General features: G+C 37.7%; 1 protein-coding gene across 1 annotated transcript; it reads left to right on the top strand.

The window, feature by feature from the left end:
* Positions 1-1,341: 1,341 nt before the first annotated feature.
* Positions 1,342-16,634, top strand: ppp2r2ab (protein phosphatase 2, regulatory subunit B, alpha b). Its single transcript, XM_030149673.1, has 10 exons — positions 1,342-1,642; positions 3,355-3,423; positions 7,368-7,465; positions 7,766-7,931; positions 8,469-8,581; positions 9,415-9,592; positions 9,801-9,965; positions 10,079-10,248; positions 12,976-13,067; positions 15,048-16,634. Exons 1-10 carry the CDS (start codon positions 1,636-1,638, stop codon positions 15,325-15,327), a joined length of 1,338 nt encoding a protein of 445 aa, XP_030005533.1. The 5' UTR covers positions 1,342-1,635; the 3' UTR covers positions 15,328-16,634.
* Positions 16,635-18,570: the final 1,936 nt, after the last annotated feature.

The following is an 18,570-nucleotide window of genomic DNA, read 5'->3' as shown; positions in this document are numbered from 1 at the left end:
GCTGGTGGAATGTGACCAAATACTGCACTTAGGTGAAAATCTGAGATGCCTTTCTAGACTATTTTCATTTTCTGCAGCCTTATGCTTCTACATTTCAGAGGCAAATATTCTATTCTTTTTTCACCTCTTATCTTTAGTTACAACAGATTACAGGTTTTCATCTCAATCCTTAAAAATCATGTTTCTTCAAATGTATCGATTATGAGTGTGATGAAATGAGTGTTCTTTCTTTCTTTCTTTCTTTCTTTCTTTCTTTCTTTCTTTCTTTTATTGATTGATTAATTGAGTTAGTTAGTTAGTTAGTTAGTTAGTTAGTTAGTTAGTTAGTTATACCTGGCCAATAGGCAACATTCAGATGCAAGACAATATAAAATACAGAAAACGGTTTTGCACAAGGCAAAGCAGTTTCAACCCATCTTGTATGACTCTTGGATTTGCTTTACAATGCACTGAGAAATAGCTGAAACAGGTCTGTTTTTCTGAATTCATGAAAAGTTCTCACACAACAGCACGACTGCAAAATTATGATGGTCATTACAGAATACAGTGCATATGCATAGAGAAACAGATTTTTTTTCTACCCTCAGGGGAGAGTAATGTTCCACCAGCTCAAGAAAGGAGAAGGAAACCACATAAAAATGTATTAAATGCTAGAGTAGACTAATGTATTGCACTAAACTACTCATGACTAAATGTAACTAAGTACCTACAGTGAGTATACTACCCACAAAATATAAAGTAGGGTGAATTGTCCTAATGTGGGACACTTAGGCTTTACATTATTATTATTATTATTATTATTATTATTATTATTATTATTATTATTATTATTATTATTATTACATTATCATGTTGGCTTAACATTTTAATATACTACAGAAGTCCAAAATCCTAAAAATGTCCCACATTAGGACAATCCACTATAGTTAAAATCTAAAACGCATCTTAAAACACAGATGGTGATTATTCTACTGCACAGTGACTATTTAAACTTTTAATTCTCAAAGTGCACTTTGCAAAAAAAATAAGAGCTTTTCCCTGTAGTGGAGTTTATTTTCACAGTGTGCATCAGTACTTGTACATAGGTTAAGTCATCTGCCCAGTCCAGTATGTGAATGGGTCTTTGTGTGAAGTCATGATCTCATATGTGAATGTGGAGGAAAATGATGAATCTGTCCCCTGAAGCCTCCGTGTTGTGTTTCTGCCTCAGTGGGACAGTCTGATGCTATTTTCATCTTTGCAAGATACACGGCTCTTCTCGTGCACGCGCGTACCAGGGCATCTTCTCGACGGTGTGTGCGCGCATTATAAAAACCCTTCGGTTCACGTGCGGAGGGAGAGCAGAGGGTGGGGAAGAGGTGGCTTGTGGGATGCGAACTGCGAAGTCGCCGGCGGCAACACAGACGGGCAGAAGGGGAGAGTGACAGAGAGGCGGCCGGAGACCAGACAAGTGCAGCTGGGGAAATAATAACCGGCTTTACGGTGAATTTTTCGCCTCGACGTTCAGGTTTGGCGCAGCTGTGATATTGGAGAATCAGCGGAAGGAAGGAAAAGTTCAGATCCCACGAACCAACGCGTGGGAGTGGGGAAGAAGGATCGTGACTGACTGAGGCAAGCCCCACTGTCTGTCTCGTCATGGCAGGTAATTAAATTAAACACCGCGCACATAAACACCACAGACACACCGGCGTTTTCACAGCTAGCTCCCCGCTGCGAGATTCCGCGACCGTGTCACTGGAGCTAACAGCGGCTAGCCAACTAAACTTAGCCTGTGCTAATGTTAGCCGAGTATCATCGCCCATCTGGCCTGTCTCTACCGGCTAATGCTAACTAGCCAAAGGCTGTTAGCAAAGGTAGCTGTTTACCATTATCGCCGGCCTGGGAGCAGTCATGCAGCTAACTTTGCCTAGCTAAATATAGCCATCATCGACATTTTAACTTCACGCAGCAGTAACGGCTGTTTCTCAGATTTATAACACCCAGGATTGAGTTGACGCACACATCGAGTGACATTAGCTAATATGAGACGAATAGCTGTGGGTCTAGCGTTAACTGGCGGTTCACACTTCATTGCACTCATTTCTCAAACATGCCATGACTGGCTTGACAAGCCCGGCTAGCTAACGTTAGCTCAACTTTTGACATTGCCCACATGCAGGCTAACACACCAGGCCTGCTGCAGGCTGATGAAACTGCTAAAAATTCAATGTGTTTTCTATACTGACAGTCTCAGACGCAAATATTATATATGCACAACTAAACACATCAACTAAACTTAAATTTTCACGGCTTTATTTAGCCCAACGCAGCTTTTTGCTTTCCCCCATTAGCTGATGCAGATGAATGTACAATTAGTCCAAAATGCACGTTCAGTAACTCTTGTGCATCCATTTAGATTGACGGCTCTTTATTTAGCAGAAATGGGTCAATAGTTGTATATTTAGACATGCTTGTGGTCCATTTGGGCGGGGAAATGACAGTGCATATCAATCTGGAGTTGAATTCCATTTGTGGGGTGATTTCTCCATTAGTGCTTCATATGTGTTTTTCTGAGGTGGATGCAGGATGTCTGACAGAGATCTGCAGATTGTCTCCACCAGTAACAGTCCTGGCTTCTTGTTCTTAAACTGTGATTCATGAAACTATGTGCATGATGACTCAGAAGCGTCCTTGATTTGTTTTTTTCCCCTGCAAAGCTGTTCTAGTGTGTTGGACATTTTTCTCAACCACTTTTCACCAAGTGTTATATAAAATATGTGGAGCGACAATTTATTTATTATGCAATAAGCTATGGTGATGGGGAACCTGTTGAGGCTAGTGTTAGAGGTAATATTAACAGAACGGGTAGCATGCTTTCTCTTGTTTGTGTTTTTAACTCTAGATTGTAGTATGAAAGCATCTTTATTTTTATCAAAGTTAGACCACAATACATTTCATCAATCCTCAAGATCTATTTTTTCTATCTAGAAATTGCCATACTTAAGTATAAAATGTCATTTGTGCCCATAGAAAACCCCATCTGGATTCATGTTTGATCTTTTTTCTTTGAGGCCAGACTTGCAGAAGTTGTGAGAGGATGTGTACATATGTATGACCAAGCAGGTTTTGCAATGGGCATGTCTTTGCTGTCATTCCAACATCATTACAGTGTTTCTGATGTGGAGTGACTGGGGTGCTGCTGGTGCACAGCACAAATCTGAAACCTGACTACCTTCTCTGGCAGGTGTTTATCTCAGCCACATAATACATCACGTCAAATGCCTGCCACAGTTGGCTGACGCATGAAAAATTAAAAAAGCATGGGAATTGTGCAACTTTGTCAAAATTTCACCTGAATATTATGTGTCTCTGCAGGACCTGGAGGTGACATGCAGTGGTGCTTCTCTCAGGTGAAAGGAGCCATTGACGACGACGTAGCTGAAGGTACATTATCATTCAGTGCAGCTCATGAAGAGAAGAGTTCTGTATTTTTTTTACTCATAAAGCACAACCATTTGTAGTACACAATCCGACTATACGTTTCCCACATTATGATCAAATTAAAAACTTACTGACGTTATCGATTACTGCCATTTTATTTGGCTTGGTGGATGCCACAGGTTTAACTGCGGTGCCTCTTAATAAAACTCTGTGATTCTGTTACTGCCTGCATTTCTAAGAACACAAAAAGTGAGCTTGAACTTTTACTTTCCAGGTGTGTTGTGGTTCTCCTTACATTGGCCTGTAGGGATAGGAATTGATTTAATTGATTTGTTGAGAGATTTTACAGATACCAGTGCCTAAGGTTCTCGTAACATAACGGTACAGCACTCAGGTGGGAAGAAGTGGCAATTATACTCAATAACCCAGTCCCATGGAATGTAAAGGCGCAGGTACTGAATCCATAATAATCATTTAGTGTTATTTAATGGACAAGACAAATAATCTGTGTTTAGTGTGTATTTTAAATTATTTATGAACAGGAATTGTGAAGGAAGCAGTTTTAGTCATTGAAATAACTGAAAAAAAATCTGTGTGCTAGAAGTAAAACTACCAGTGTACGAGATAGTTGAAAATGGGTTTAAGCATCTCCATAATGCCTCGTTTTTGCAACTTTATTTAGAATGGTCATTTTACAAGCCTTGCAACTGTTACTGTTATATTTCTTAATCAAATGTAGTCCACTTGTTACCAGTTCTTCTCTTTTCCATGTCTCCTTCGTATTGCAAGTATAAATTTGATATCACTGTTTCCAGCAACTGATGGGAGGAAAAAGGCCTGTGTCATTAAAAGGAATTGATAAGCTTAGGGGCATACAATACTGATGGTAAAAACTGGAACCAGTTCAACTGGAACCTGTTCTGGATCCCCATCCCTATGTACCTGTCTTTGCTTTTGAAATACAGCAGCCTCTATTTTTCCGAACAGTATGCTCTGTTGGAGCTGTAATTGTTGTGTATGGTACTGCTAATGCAACACAAACACCGCAGCTGTCGGTGTCTTATGTAATAAAGTGTCCACTGGTGAGCCACATATTACTACAGGAACTGCAGTCTGATTGGTGACTAAGATTAGTGCCTGAATGCTCAGTCCCTGTTGATTAGAAAGTGATCTACACAGCAAATGTAGACTGTTTCCCAGAACTGTGGTAATGTATTTCATAGAGAACATGTATTCAGCTGTGCTTCATAATACATGTGTGGGTTTGAAGACTGATATGGCACGGCATTTGATATTGTAAAGGGTAGATTTTACAAAACATTATACACCACTTACGCTGCCTGCAAGATCATCTACTCTTGCTGTGTGCTTTATCACAGGCCACTTGTGATCAGATCACCCACGATGCATCGCGTTAATGTCAGGTGTGAACAGGGCCTTACTGTGTGTTGGTCGATGATTCTTTCAGCGTAACAGTTCAGTGAACAAAGAAACAGCTCCTTATTCAGAGCTTTTGTTGGATGGAAAATTTCCTTTAATATAGTGTTAGTCACATATTTTTATGCGCATAATAAGTTATTATTAGAGATGCAGTGTTTAATGGGGGACAATGTTTAACAGTTTTGACTAAGTTGATGAGTTATTTCTTAAGCTCAAGCAGCATGTTGTTTGTTTTTAAAATGTGTTGCATTTTGTTTTATGATATTCAGTGAAATATCCAGACTCCAGAGGATGGGTTGCATTGAGGAAGATTATAGGGCTTTTTTTTTCACTGTGTTTTTATACAGTCACCAAATACTCAATCACTAAAGAAAATAATGCGCACATTAGTTGTTCTGTAGAGCCATACATTCATTGTTCTGTTTGTAAGCCAAAATTGTTCAGAGGCTCTGTATGTTTTCTATAAAGGAAAAGGAATTGCATCATGTATGTGTGTAGTGTAGTCTGTTGCATGCTTTTGTGTTGTGCAGTAATGTGGTGCAGCCCCTTTAACACATTCCTCCAGTGGAGTGACAGAATAATGGTTCACTATCCTTTTGTTTGCACACTTTCTCTCACCATTCTTCCTGATCTGCAGAACCCGTGCATAGATTAATAACTAATGCATTTTTTTTTTACTCCTAATTGCTGTGGCCTTTGAATTAGACTTCACAGTTATTCTGTGTGTTTATTTGTTGTAACAAGTTGTGATTACAGAAGGAAATCTGAAGAAAAAGGCAAATATTATCAAAGGGGAAAAATGGCCACACTGCACTTGTGATGAAAGACTGTTTTCTGACATCGGCCCTTTTTATGTCCACACAGTTGTTCGAACAGAGCTGCAGTGCTTGAATTCCTTCGCGTATAGATGCTTCCAGCTATAAAACTCTGTGGTAGATATGATCTCTGTTTCTAGTCAAATGTTTTCAAGTCAGGTGAGGAAACGATGACTGTCTCTTGGAGTTAGTCTTCTTATTCTGTACTTTATAATGAATGTCATGATACCAAACTGCCATTTTAAAATCGGCAACAAAATACAGTCTTACCTGGAAACGGTAACATCAGGTATACAAAGGCTTCAATGAACACAGTGTGAAAGTTCATCTGGCATTCAGCCATACTGAATTCTAACCACAATCATGGTCATCTTCCTCCGCTTTTCTTAAAGTGAGGGCATTATGAGTGATATGACAAAATACGGTTCATGTGACAGGGAGTAAAACAGTAACTTCCTCCAAATCGTGAGTTTCCTTCTTTGTGATGGCCAAAGGAAGAGAAATATAAAAGATTACATTTTCATTTGTTTTTTTGGATTAAGCTGCCAAATCAGGAAGTGAGGATAATTACTCAGCACATTACCAATGACAGTTGCATAACACCCCCATTCTTATTGTTTACTGAAATTTAAGCAGTTCACGTCAACTGAAAGACCTGAAATCAAAGAAAGATATGTGAAAAACTGCTTATGTTACCAAAAAGCTGAAAAATAATCTACATTTAGGGGTTTTACAGAGTTTTTTTTTTTTTTTTTTTTTTTTTTTTTTTTGAAGGCAATAAGTAATGTGGCAAAAACTTAAGTTTTTTTCTGCAGCGGTGCAATTGAAAAAGCCTTGAAAGCTGATTCAGTCTATTGCTACATTAGTTCTGAGTTTTGCAGATCACTTACAAACCTTGTGCAAAACTACTATTCGAATTGAGCCATATTTGGACAATATTGCATGAAGAAAGTTGGTGAGAAAAGGCAATTGAATGCGGGTGGTGTGTTTCCTATAGAAAGCTTCTCACAGGTAGTATCTGTATATGCACACCTACTAAACTCTTATAAATAATGATTTTAAATAACCTGCTCATTAGCAAATGATCCAAGCCTCAAATATTATTAGCAGTAATCTTTGATATTATATATGGATCAATTAAAATGATAACATCTAGGGGCATGTTTTTGTTCCCAGTGTGCTTCTGTGTCAGTTCTATGGAAGAAAGTAATAAAAAATAATAGAGAAGTAGCTGATCTGAGCCTCTGTCTTTCAGATAAGTGACCCCCCGCATTGGGCCTCAGGGAGTATGCTCCTCACAAAGCCCACCTCCTCTAACTGATCGCAGCATTGTCTTTCTGCTTCAATGGACAACAAAGGGTTAAATCGGCGTGTACATACGCGTGCACGAGCATGCATCGGTTTGTAAAGCGGCATACAGCTGCTGGGGGGTGATGTCTAATGCCGTCTGAGTGAGTGAGGGGGAGAAAAAAAAGGGAAAGTAGGTTAGTGATCACTTTCCGTCTGCTCTACATGCTCTGACATCCTCCAGCTCCGGCCTGCGCGCTCAGATTCACAGAAGAGATAAATCCAGGGTTAGTTGGGATTAATCTGATGGCTCCGCATTGTCTTTACTATAAGAGGGCGCTTGTTGTGGGGTTAAATATAGTAGTAATGCAAATGCTAATGTTTGTCTTTATTTTGTCTTTGCAGCTGACATCATATCCACAGTCGAGTTTAACCATACAGGGGAGCTTCTCGCTACAGGAGACAAGGGTGGGCGTGTAGTCATCTTCCAGCAGGAAATAGAGGTGCATGTTTATTCACTTACGCACTTCTCATTTCACATTTCATCCGAAAAGGTCAAAATCCAAACTGAATGAATAATCTCATATTCCAATAAAACTGGTTTAAAACTTTTATCTATTAATCTGGTTCATATCAGTGAAATGTAATATTTCTTTGTAAAAGCAGCTGTCAGTTTTACTTTTTTTTTTCTTTTTTTTTTTTTTTTAATAAAGCTCATCAAATATAGAACAAAAATCATCAGACTAGTTTGTTGTTGTCTAACGTCTGCTCCTCTCGTCTTTGTCTGAATTGTGTCCCGGCAGAATAAAAATCCGCCTCAGTTCCGGAGTGAATACAATGTTTACAGCACTTTCCAGAGCCATGAGCCCGAGTTTGACTACTTGAAGAGTTTGGAAATAGAAGAGAAGATCAACAAAATTCGCTGGCTTCCTCAGAAGAATGCTGCTCAGTTCCTGTTGTCGACTAATGGTACATTATCCTCAGTTATTTATTATTTTTTTGACTATTCTTGTTTACATGTAGGTGTAATTGAACTATGCTTTCACACCTTTGAGGCAAGTGTGAATACACACCACAGATAAAAAAAATTTCCTGTTCAAGGCCTCAAAATGTCTGGAAAAGTCATTCATTCTGTTATCTACCCAACACACAATAGTCAGACTCTGTTCAGCATTTTTCTAGCCCTTTGAATTATGTGGTAAATATATTTTCAGAAAAACAAACGCTCCTCACTCTGTATAAAAGTTTCTTATTTAAGCATTGTCTTAAGAATAGCTGCTTGAGGACACACCAGTCTTGTCAATTTATTAAGCAGAATTAAACTGTAAAGGTATAAACAATAGAAAACTGGATAATTTAGATGAGCAGACTCCTAAATCAGTTTGTGAATAATGTATCTGTTGTCTTTGACACTTTTTGTGCTTTCACAATTTAATCAAACCTATATGCAGAGCGGTAGAAATCTGGTAGTTGTTGTCATCTATATTTTTTTTCCCCTTTTGACAGATAAGACAATTAAGTTGTGGAAAATCAGCGAACGAGATAAGAGACCAGAAGGCTATAATCTCAAAGAGGAGGATGGACGCTACAAAGACCCCAACACTATTACATCACTGCGGGTCAGTGCTCGAATCGCACACAACTTTAAAGTGATGAGATTACTCAACCGGAGCAGTGTTTCCACTAGCGTTGCATAAGTGGAATTTTTCTGCTTGGATATTTTCCCCCCGAGTTAGAAAAAAAAAAAAAAATCCTGTCCACGCATTTTTTCTTTCCATCAAATTTTTTCTCCATCCACAGAAACAATGCAAAAATGACTTGAAATGCTCATACAAGCGTACATTAGATATCAAAGAAGAGCTTGAGTATCTGTAGATGGGTTATTTTCTTGATGGTAAAACAAATACAATAGCAGACAATTGATTTATAGCAGTTTAGCGTCCATGGTTGTGTTTTTTCCTGACACATGGCTTAAGGTACTCAGTTGCAATGTTATAATTGCTGTTGCTAATTACATATAAAGAAACAGGTGTGTTCATTGTTATTTCAAGTTCTTTGTCATTGAATGAAACAACAATAGACGTTTTAGACTGTTTTACATACTAGCCCATACTCTGAGTTCTTAAAAATCCATTCTTAAGAAAAACAAACAAAAAATCTTTGAGTTGCTTAAAAATGTTCGTGTAGGGATGAGATGCCAAAATGTAGGGTTAAAATATCTGAGTTTGGAGAAGATATGATCCTTAAAGCATTTCATTTCACTCCTGTACAGAGCACTGCCTTTAGTGATGTTTTGTTATTTATGTATCAGCTACAATGATGGAAATATGTTATTGACTCCTCTGCCTATATAGAGCTTTGAAACGGATAAAAAAAATTCCACAATGATCTTTAACAGCTTTGCATGAATTTTTTTTTCACTTGTTTCTGGTGAATATTATTCATATTTCAGGTACCAGTTTTAATACCTATGGATCTCATGGTGGAAGCCAGTCCACGGAGGGTGTTCGCCAACGCTCACACCTACCATATCAACTCCATCTCAGTCAACAGTGACAACGAGACTTACCTTTCAGCAGATGACCTCCGCATCAACCTGTGGCACTTGGAGATCACCGACCGCAGCTTCAGTATCCTCAAACATCTGAGTCTGGGAGGGTTTGTCTCCTTATATCCCCAGTTTGTTAAACAGTCAGCTGAATATACACATGAGTAAAACTGGAACTGTGGTGCTTTTGTTTAACTGGGTTCACATGTGTTTCTTTATGAAGATGACATGGACACATTGTCTTGTTTGCTCTGTGGAAGGTTAGTTCCTCTTAACGCGGTTCTCTTCAGACATTGTTGACATTAAACCAGCCAACATGGAGGAGCTGACGGAGGTGATCACAGCCGCTGAGTTCCATCCTCATCAGTGCAACACCTTTGTCTACAGCAGCAGCAAAGGCACCATCCGTCTGTGTGACATGAGGGCTTCAGCATTATGTGATAAGCACTCCAAATGTAAGGACCTGCCTGGTTACTTCTATCCCCACACCCCAGCTGATCTCTGAAGTCAGATCATGTTCTCATGTTGATTATCCTCATCTTTTTTTTTTTTTTTTCTCCTTGTCAAGTGTTTGAGGAGCCAGAGGATCCCAGTAATCGCTCATTCTTCTCCGAGATCATATCATCGATCTCAGACGTGAAGTTTAGCCACAACGGCCGTTACATGATGACCAGAGACTACTTATCGGTTAAGATTTGGGACCTGAACATGGAGAATAGGCCGGTGGAGACCTATCAGGTAAGACCACTAACAGATGATGCTGATGTTTTCTGGCAGTTTGATCTTTAGAGCCGGTAACTGATTATGACAAAAAATATAGCAGTGGCTAAACTTTTTATCCCATGTTCTATATTTATCATCAAATTATTTGCTGATGCCACCAGCTGGAAGAAGCTCAGATGATGCCTTTAGGCTGAAGAAGCATTTTCATACACTGTAACAGCGGATGGAAACCTCTTTATTAAAACAATAGAATCCTGTTTTGAACAAAGTACGAGTCTTCTCTTTCAAGTTTTATGAGTCAGACTTGTATGCAACATACCACCTCTTAGAGGTGTCGCCCATACATTTTGTCATGATTGTGCCATGTTTCCAAGGCCGACACAGACACCATGAGATAAATGAGACCAAAAAGCAGAACAAGGTTTTGTGCACCCTATGTGGGCATTCTTGGTTGTTACTGTTATTTCTTCTTTTTGACAAGCTGAAATCATACCATGTAAAAATGTCCAAAGCTTATCATCGTCATTGTCCAGCCATATTTTACAGTTTTTCCTCAATTGCTTCAATACAGTTCTCAAATAATCGATGATACCTGTAAAAGTATAAGTGCAGTTCTAACTACAACCTAGCAACAGCAGAACACAGTAGGTCATCTGCAAAAGCCCCTAACATGATCAAAATCTTTCATTTATCTGATAAAACTAGTTTGTATCAGTGAACTAGGGCTGGCTGACCATCGCTATCCTCCTTATGAACTCTGATTTACACAGATGCTGGCTTATCGTCAGACTTTGGGACAGTCAAATGTTGCATCTCTCACAGCTGTATGTACAAGAAAATATTAGTGTTTTTTTCATTTAGACATTTTCAATTTTATTATAATGTCGACACAGGTTCATTCTCCAGAAACCAGAGGAAATCTTGTAATAGTTTGGTTGTCACTCACCTACATTTTATATGATGTGAGAAAACTGATTTCAATCATGATTCTCCCTCTTAAGATCGTCATATGATCTTCAGGCCTGATTGCCTAGTCCTACAGTGAACAGTAGAATCAGAATGAGAAATCCCTGTTATTGCTGGATTGTTTTGTCAGAATGTGGAGCCGTGTTGTTAATATAATGGTGTAGAAATCTGGAAAAAGTTGAGATGACTGTGACTGAAAATGCTTGAGGCTGCTCTCTCTCTATTTGGCACATATCAGTTTCAGTACAGAGTTACACATTACTGTATGTGGGAGATTGGACAAGATTCACATTTACGCCTTTGCTGCTTAACTTATCTTGTTACTGTAATTCAGAAAAGAAAAAGACAAGATTGCTTTACAGCATTGGATAGCACAAAGAAAAAACACACAATTACAAATGTACACATTAGGTACAGCCCTGAGGCAGAACAGGAGACGCAGCACTGTTTGGGGAATTACAGTACATGCTTTATACACATCCTCACATTCATGTCAGAGCAATGAAAATATGCTCAACAGACGATAACTGCATCAGACATTTAACATGTAACAACTTATACAGTGAATGGATGCCTTAGCTGTTTTTGCAAGGAAGATGATTCAGCAGTATAATGTAATTTTATGATGTGCACAAGGAACTAGATGGTGTGGAGGTTTATTTAGGTTGGAGCTGCATTTCTGATCTTAAAAAAAGTGACTAAACATAGAATCTAAATTATCATTATTCGTATCAGTACAGACCAAAGAAGGCACAGATTGAAACTAAACACTTGAGTCATTGCACCAGTTGAACCAAAAATAAAGTGGTAATTGACTCTAAACTATCTAGGATTAATAATAAAAAATAGGAGACATGTTGCCTATAATAATATGTGTATGAAGAAAAAAATGTTTTGTGTTAAACTGTTTGACTCAAAAACACAATAATACATTTATTTTTGCACGTTTGAGATGATATTTCCTTTTGTGATATGCCCATTATTTTATATAGCTAAAAACAAACTATTGATTGCACCAAAGTTACTTTTTATATTATCAATCTATTGATTATTTTCTTGAATAACTGTATTGTCTATAAAATGGAAGACGTGTTTCCCAAAGCTCGAGATTACATCCTCAATTGGAATGTGTTCAGTTTGCCTTCGTACAGAGTGAAAGATACTAGAAAATCTTCCCATTTTAGTGGCTAGAATTAGAGAATCTCACTCAAACCGATGAGCAGTCATCAGAAGAGTTGAATGATTTTAATTCTTGGCAAATAGTGGATTAATCCCTGCAGTTCTACACACATTTATATATATTTTTTTTTAGTATTTATCAGTTGGTCTATATGAAGAATACACAGTACCTATAGGAAAAGATAACAAAATAAGCAGCTAATCTGAGTTTGTCGTATCTCTGGTAAATAGAGCTGAAATTGTTAAAATGCACTGTATTTAGGGATATTAAGTTACAGAAAATGGAAGAGAAGAATTGAATCACATGAGTGCATATATTGCTTTTCTGTCTGATTTCTATGTCAACGTGTTTTGGTGAATATGAAAAATACTGATGTCGCTTTGTAGCTGAATCAGACTGACCACACCTTTTTTCCTGAATCATCTCCTGCAATTTCAGATAATGACCGCTAGATGGTGCCATGGAGCTGTTTTTACTAGTTTGCCTTATTTGGTCTAGTAACACACTTGCTCTGAATGGTTGAAGATGTTTCAAGTTAAAATGTGCCGTGATGCTGACAGTGTTTGACAGTTGACCCCTCCCTCTGGTCGTTGCAGGTCCATGAGTACCTGAGGAGCAAGCTGTGCTCGCTCTACGAGAACGATTGCATCTTTGACAAGTTTGAATGCTGCTGGAATGGCAATGACAGGTGAGGACATGCAAAACGGCTACACCTTAGGGTGCTGAAATATGTTCGGAATTGAACTTGTGGTTTTAGGTCTGCTACCCTAAGAATGCACAAATTTCTCTTTTCTTTTTTGTTTTAGAGAAATGCACCTGCACATCTGGACAAATCTGAACGTTTCATTAAACTGTTGGTTTTATGAAGTCATTATATGAGTTTGTACAGATGGACAAACAAGTACAGAACATATATTTACCTACTGTCAGCTAAGTCACAGCTCCGGTATGAGTAAATATTGGCAGAAAAAACTGTTGCGTATACAGTTAGGAGTGCAAATAATAAAAACATGAAGTAAGATGTGCATCCAGAAGGGTCAGTTCAATTCAGGTCTTGCATATTATAAAGTTAAATATAGTGTGACAAGTGACATATAAGATGGATGAAGTTGGAGAGTTCAAATTATTGGATCAGATGTCTTTATTTGTCCTCAATGGGAACACTGGTTTGCTTCTAATTACAGACAATAAAAAAAAGACATTGCAGCAACGCCATATAAAGCCATAAAGACCCATTTGAAACATGATTAATGGATTTTAGTAGATCCATAGCTTCTCTCAGCTGTTAGATTATTAAGAGGAGCCTCTAAATGTATATGTAATGTGTTCAAATGTAGCAATAATATAATGTGTAAAAGCTGTGAAAGGCTATAATGTGCTCTGTAGCTTTCCATTTTAATGCAACAGGTTTCAATAAGACGTGAGAGTTGCTCTGCACCTGTTCGGATTATTATCATGATTGGGTTCGACATTTATTTAGCCAAAACATTCAGAGCATCCATTCTTCTCAGATGTCAGGACTGCCACTTTATTTTTGTTAGAACGTTATAAATAGTACATGTAATGTTTTCGATGGGGCACTAGGGAAACTACTGATCTACTGCCTAAAGGAGCAGATAAATAAGGCCATTTGTCACTTTCATCCAACTGATGCCTTCTTTTTAAGCTCAGTGCCCTGATGTTCACTGGTAATCCTTTGAGTAACTGCATGTAGTAAATAGCCCTGTCACAGTTAGTATATAATCACCTGATGGCGGGTATTTGTACCGTCTGTCGTTATTTTGCACGGTGATGAGACTGATTCACCTGTAGAAGAAACAGCTGGAACAGAAATGTCATTTAATTACAGTTTCCATTTTTCATTGTTGCTAATGTCTAGGGTTGGACCAATGTTTTGTTTATGACTGCATCTTATTGCTCCCCTCCTTCTGCTGATTTAATTAATTAACTGTTTATCTAGTTGTGCGTCATTTCTCATATGATTGATTACATTTCAATGAGCAAACGGGGCACTAATTTAATTTTATATTGCATTCAGTGACAATGAAGTCCCCCTCTTCCTTTTTAAGGTGAATGTATATCACTGAACTCACTCAGCTGATTCTATAATGGTAGCATAATTGTATGTAGTGATAATCATATATTAATCACATGATGATTTTCAAAGTGTTCAAATCCCCTCGTGTCTCCAGCCATTTGGGTTGAAGTTTTTCATTTGAAAAATCTTTAATTTCACATAATTTCTGACCACGTTATTATCATATTTGCATACAGAAATTTGGAAAAGCTTCAGCAAATATGCAAAATGTACAAAAAGTCACTTCATTTTTGATGCTCTCCACATTCACTTTACATTAGTTTAGTACAGTGGTGGCCAGAATGATGTAGGAGCTGCACAAATGTCTTCTAATGGTAATATGAAAACATTTAAATAATTGATTATCATCATCATCATCATTAGTTTTTACCTAAAATACACACAAAGCCACATTATCTGGTCAGATATGAAGTGTTTCTCCAGGATTTCTACATGCCTATCATTGTTTTATGTGACTGTACGCAAGTCATGTTATTAGTCACAATTATTTGACGATCATCATCTAAATTCCATGACCGCCACCACCCTAATGATAAAGACTCACACATTTCTCTTGCGTTTCGCTTTCAGTGTGGTGATGACCGGCTCATACAACAACTTCTTCCGAATGTTCGACCGCGGCCACAGAAGGGACGTGACCTTGGAGGCGTCCCGAGAAAACAGCAAGCCCATGCAGGTCCTGAAGCCACGCAAGGTGTGCGCTGGCGGCAAACGCAAGAAGGACGAAATCAGCGTGGACAGTTTGGACTTCAACAAGAAGATCCTCCACACTGCCTGGCATCCCCAGGACAACATCATCGCAGTGGCGACAACCAACAACCTCTACATATTCCAGGATAAAGTGATCTAAGCGCAGGGTGAGCGTGTGTGATCAGGTGTGGGTTACATCCTGTGAAGCACCCGCAGCCTCTCAGCCTCATCCAGGGTGGTCTGTGGAAACAACCAGCATCCCTGTCCGTCGCTACCGGTGACCAGACTTTGCCACTTTGTTCCTGATGTGGACAGAGGACGCCTCGCTCTTGTCCGTCATCAGTCTGTCTGCAGCAGAGTGACACCTGCCTTGTTGTTTAAGTGATGTTGTGCCAATTTTTTTCTTTTTTGCCAGCCCATCCTGCCCTTTCCTTCCCCAGGGGTAACATGGGTAAATCAATTTAATTTCCTTATAACTCTGAAAACAGACACACTTATTTTTTATATCATTTCCCCTCCCAAAAGCTCTGTGGTTGAAACACTTAATTAGTGTATCCTCTTGTTGTCCTGTGCCATTGTAGTGTTTATTTTTCTAAGAGAGAATTGCCAGGTTTTTTTGTTGTTATTTGTACATCTTTTATTAATTCATCCATTTTACTGTCATGGTTCTGTTGCAGTCTCTTCACGTCAATCCTCCTCATGATTAAAACATTCATCCAACAGCCACAAAAGTCCGGTTCTTACACTTTGCTATCCTCAGTTTGTACCTTTTGTTGTCCTCACACATTCAAAGCCCTTCATCCTGCTCACTGACACTGTGCCTCAGGTTCTGAGTGGCCACATTAGGTCCAGACATTTACTTTTTTTCGTCTCAATTGGCTCTTTGTCTGACATCTTTGTGTACCGAGTCCTCTTTGTTTTGTGTCGAACAATAGTCAGGTATAAGAGATAGCATATTCAAAGATAATTATTATGATTGTCATATTTATATTAAAAAAAGTTAAAAAAAAATGTCACCAGATCTGTTCCGTCCTATTTTGTGAAATGAAGCTGGACCTTGACTTTTTTCTTTGTTTTTCTTCACTGATCTTAAGTATTGTCTTCCCATGGTGCACCGCGGCTCCGAAAAAGCACTTCACAACAGGGAAAACTTTTGATTTAACACTGGACTCTTATTCCTTCACCAACTAAAGTACTTGGATGTCTGTGTTTTAAGTCTGCGGTTTAAAATAAAACATTATTTGAGGCATTAGGGTCACTTAAAATGTTAAAGCTACTGCAGACATGAATACCGCTACTGTATGTGATGGTACAATAAGCTGCACAAGAATCTGCAGCAGTTTGATGTCTCCACTCCTTATTTAAAACGTGGACAATTCAGACTATATTGATGCCTCTAGTAATGTATAACTACAGTTTTAATCTATGACAGTGAAGATGATAATAATAAAGGAACTACTTTTTGCATCTGTGTGATTTTACTAATCATTGAGATATTTTAAGCATCAACAGGTCAATTAGTTATGACTGCTTGTAATTAAGATACAGACATATTTAGCAATCATTTGCTCTGAAAATCCATCAGTTATTAGCCAGTTATAGACCCTTTTCTTTGTTTTTTTTCTAAATGCTTAGCTTTTTTTTTTTTTTGTTACACAAACAAACAAAAAAACAAAAAAAACAACTGCACAACCATTCAAGTTTCCAAAATGGAATCTTGGGAAGGTGGAAATAAAGTAAAATTAAAAAAACAAAAAACAACAATTGTAAAACAGACCATTTTCATTTTACTTTGGTCATATCAATTTAATATTTCAGTGACCATTTTAAACTAATCCATACCCTGACCACATTGGTGTCACTGTATCCTAGAAAGATGCAACCTGCATATTTGGACGTTTTTTGCTTGCAAAAATTATTCCAGGAAAGTTTCCTGACTCATCACTCATGTTGTTGGCTGATACACCCACTTAATTGAACTTTTGATTTAAAAAGTCATCTTTTAATAGAGTTTAGTTTCAGTTTTGGATTGTAACTATAACTTTTAAATTTGTTGATTTCATGTGCCTTCACAGCTCCACTGTACTACATTTAGAGGGAAGAAATGTACCTGAAAAAGCACTTAACCCCCCTCAAAAATTTTGTTTCATATGCATACTTTGGCAGGTTTTAGTTTCAGTGAGTTTCTGTAATGTATTTTATTTTCCCAATTTTTTATGTCCCCTTACAGCTTCACTCCAAGACATTTAGAAGGAAGATACAGAGCAGAAACCACTAAAAACTCCAATAAAAAAGAACTAGTTTCATATATCCAATGGAGTCACACGGTATGGAATCTACTGACAAAGACGCAATTATTGCCTATCAAAATATTTATTAAAAATGAATTGAATTACACAGAAATCAAAAGTTTTGATTGTCTAATTCCTATGTTTTAAATATTACTACACTGGACAAATGAATGACATCTCCTCTTATTGGATTTGAATGTCTCTAACAATTTTGAGGCATATTTTTGAGTCTCATGCACCACAGAAATTGGGAACATTTGGATTGGATTTGATTGCAATAGATTCAACGTTTTGTGAGAATAACTGATGACTGGGCTTAACCCTCCGGTATCCGGGTGCGCTTTTTAGGCACACTTTGCACTTCGTGTTGAAAAACTTCATATTATTTTTCATAATTTAAATAAGATTAGAATTCAAAAGTTGTTCATTTGTGCATGATCTTTAAAATTCTGGCCACCAACTAAAATTTGCACATTGTAAACAAAAGAAATTACAAGACTAGGATCTGTCTCCCAAGTGTGCCTAAAACGCACTGTTTCTTCCATTATAACCACTATTTTTGATCCGAAAGCTATTAAGGCATAAATCATGCTTTTACTGATATCTGGGCTTCATTTGAGAGGTGAGGGTCTAAATTAATTTATTAATGTTGTTAATGTTGCTGTTAATCTCTGACATATGCCAGGCTGCAAAAACCAAATAATATTTAATCCAATTTTTATGTAGTATTTTGAAAACAAAACATATTTTGTATTTTTTGCATAAAAAAATGTAGTGACATCATGATGAAAAGAGATCATTCAAAAAGGTTAAAAAAAAAAAAAAATCTAAAATGAATGATTATTTGATATGTATGATAATTAGGGCTGACCTTGATTTACAAAAGTAAAATCAAATTAGAGCAGAAAAATAAATCAATATACTGTATAATATCTAATAGTTTGATTTATAGGTGTGCCATTTTGGCACACTTTGTGATAGCTAGTGTTTGGTGACAGCTAGTATTTTTGAACATTTGACCTAGCGCCAAAAATAACAATGCAAATTAACCAATTTTGGAATTAACCCTCCAGTATCCGGGTGCACCTTTTAGGCACACTTTGCACTTTGTG

This window comes from Sphaeramia orbicularis, chromosome 12 (genome assembly GCF_902148855.1).
Source record: "Sphaeramia orbicularis chromosome 12, fSphaOr1.1, whole genome shotgun sequence".
Taxonomy (NCBI): Eukaryota; Metazoa; Chordata; class Actinopteri; order Kurtiformes; family Apogonidae; genus Sphaeramia; species Sphaeramia orbicularis.
The sequence above is the reverse complement of the archived record's forward strand: the minus strand, read 5'-3'. Positions and strand labels throughout refer to the sequence as shown.

What these genes read in the sequence shown, in the direction of transcription:
- ppp2r2ab (XM_030149673.1), top strand. An exon ending in GGCCGGTGGAGACCTATCAG is followed by an intron (nt 10,249 to 12,975) that starts GTAAGACCACTA and finishes TGGTCGTTGCAG; the next exon opens with GTCCATGAGTACCTGAGGAG. An exon ending in TGCTGGAATGGCAATGACAG is followed by an intron (nt 13,068 to 15,047) that starts GTGAGGACATGC and finishes TTTCGCTTTCAG; the next exon opens with TGTGGTGATGACCGGCTCAT.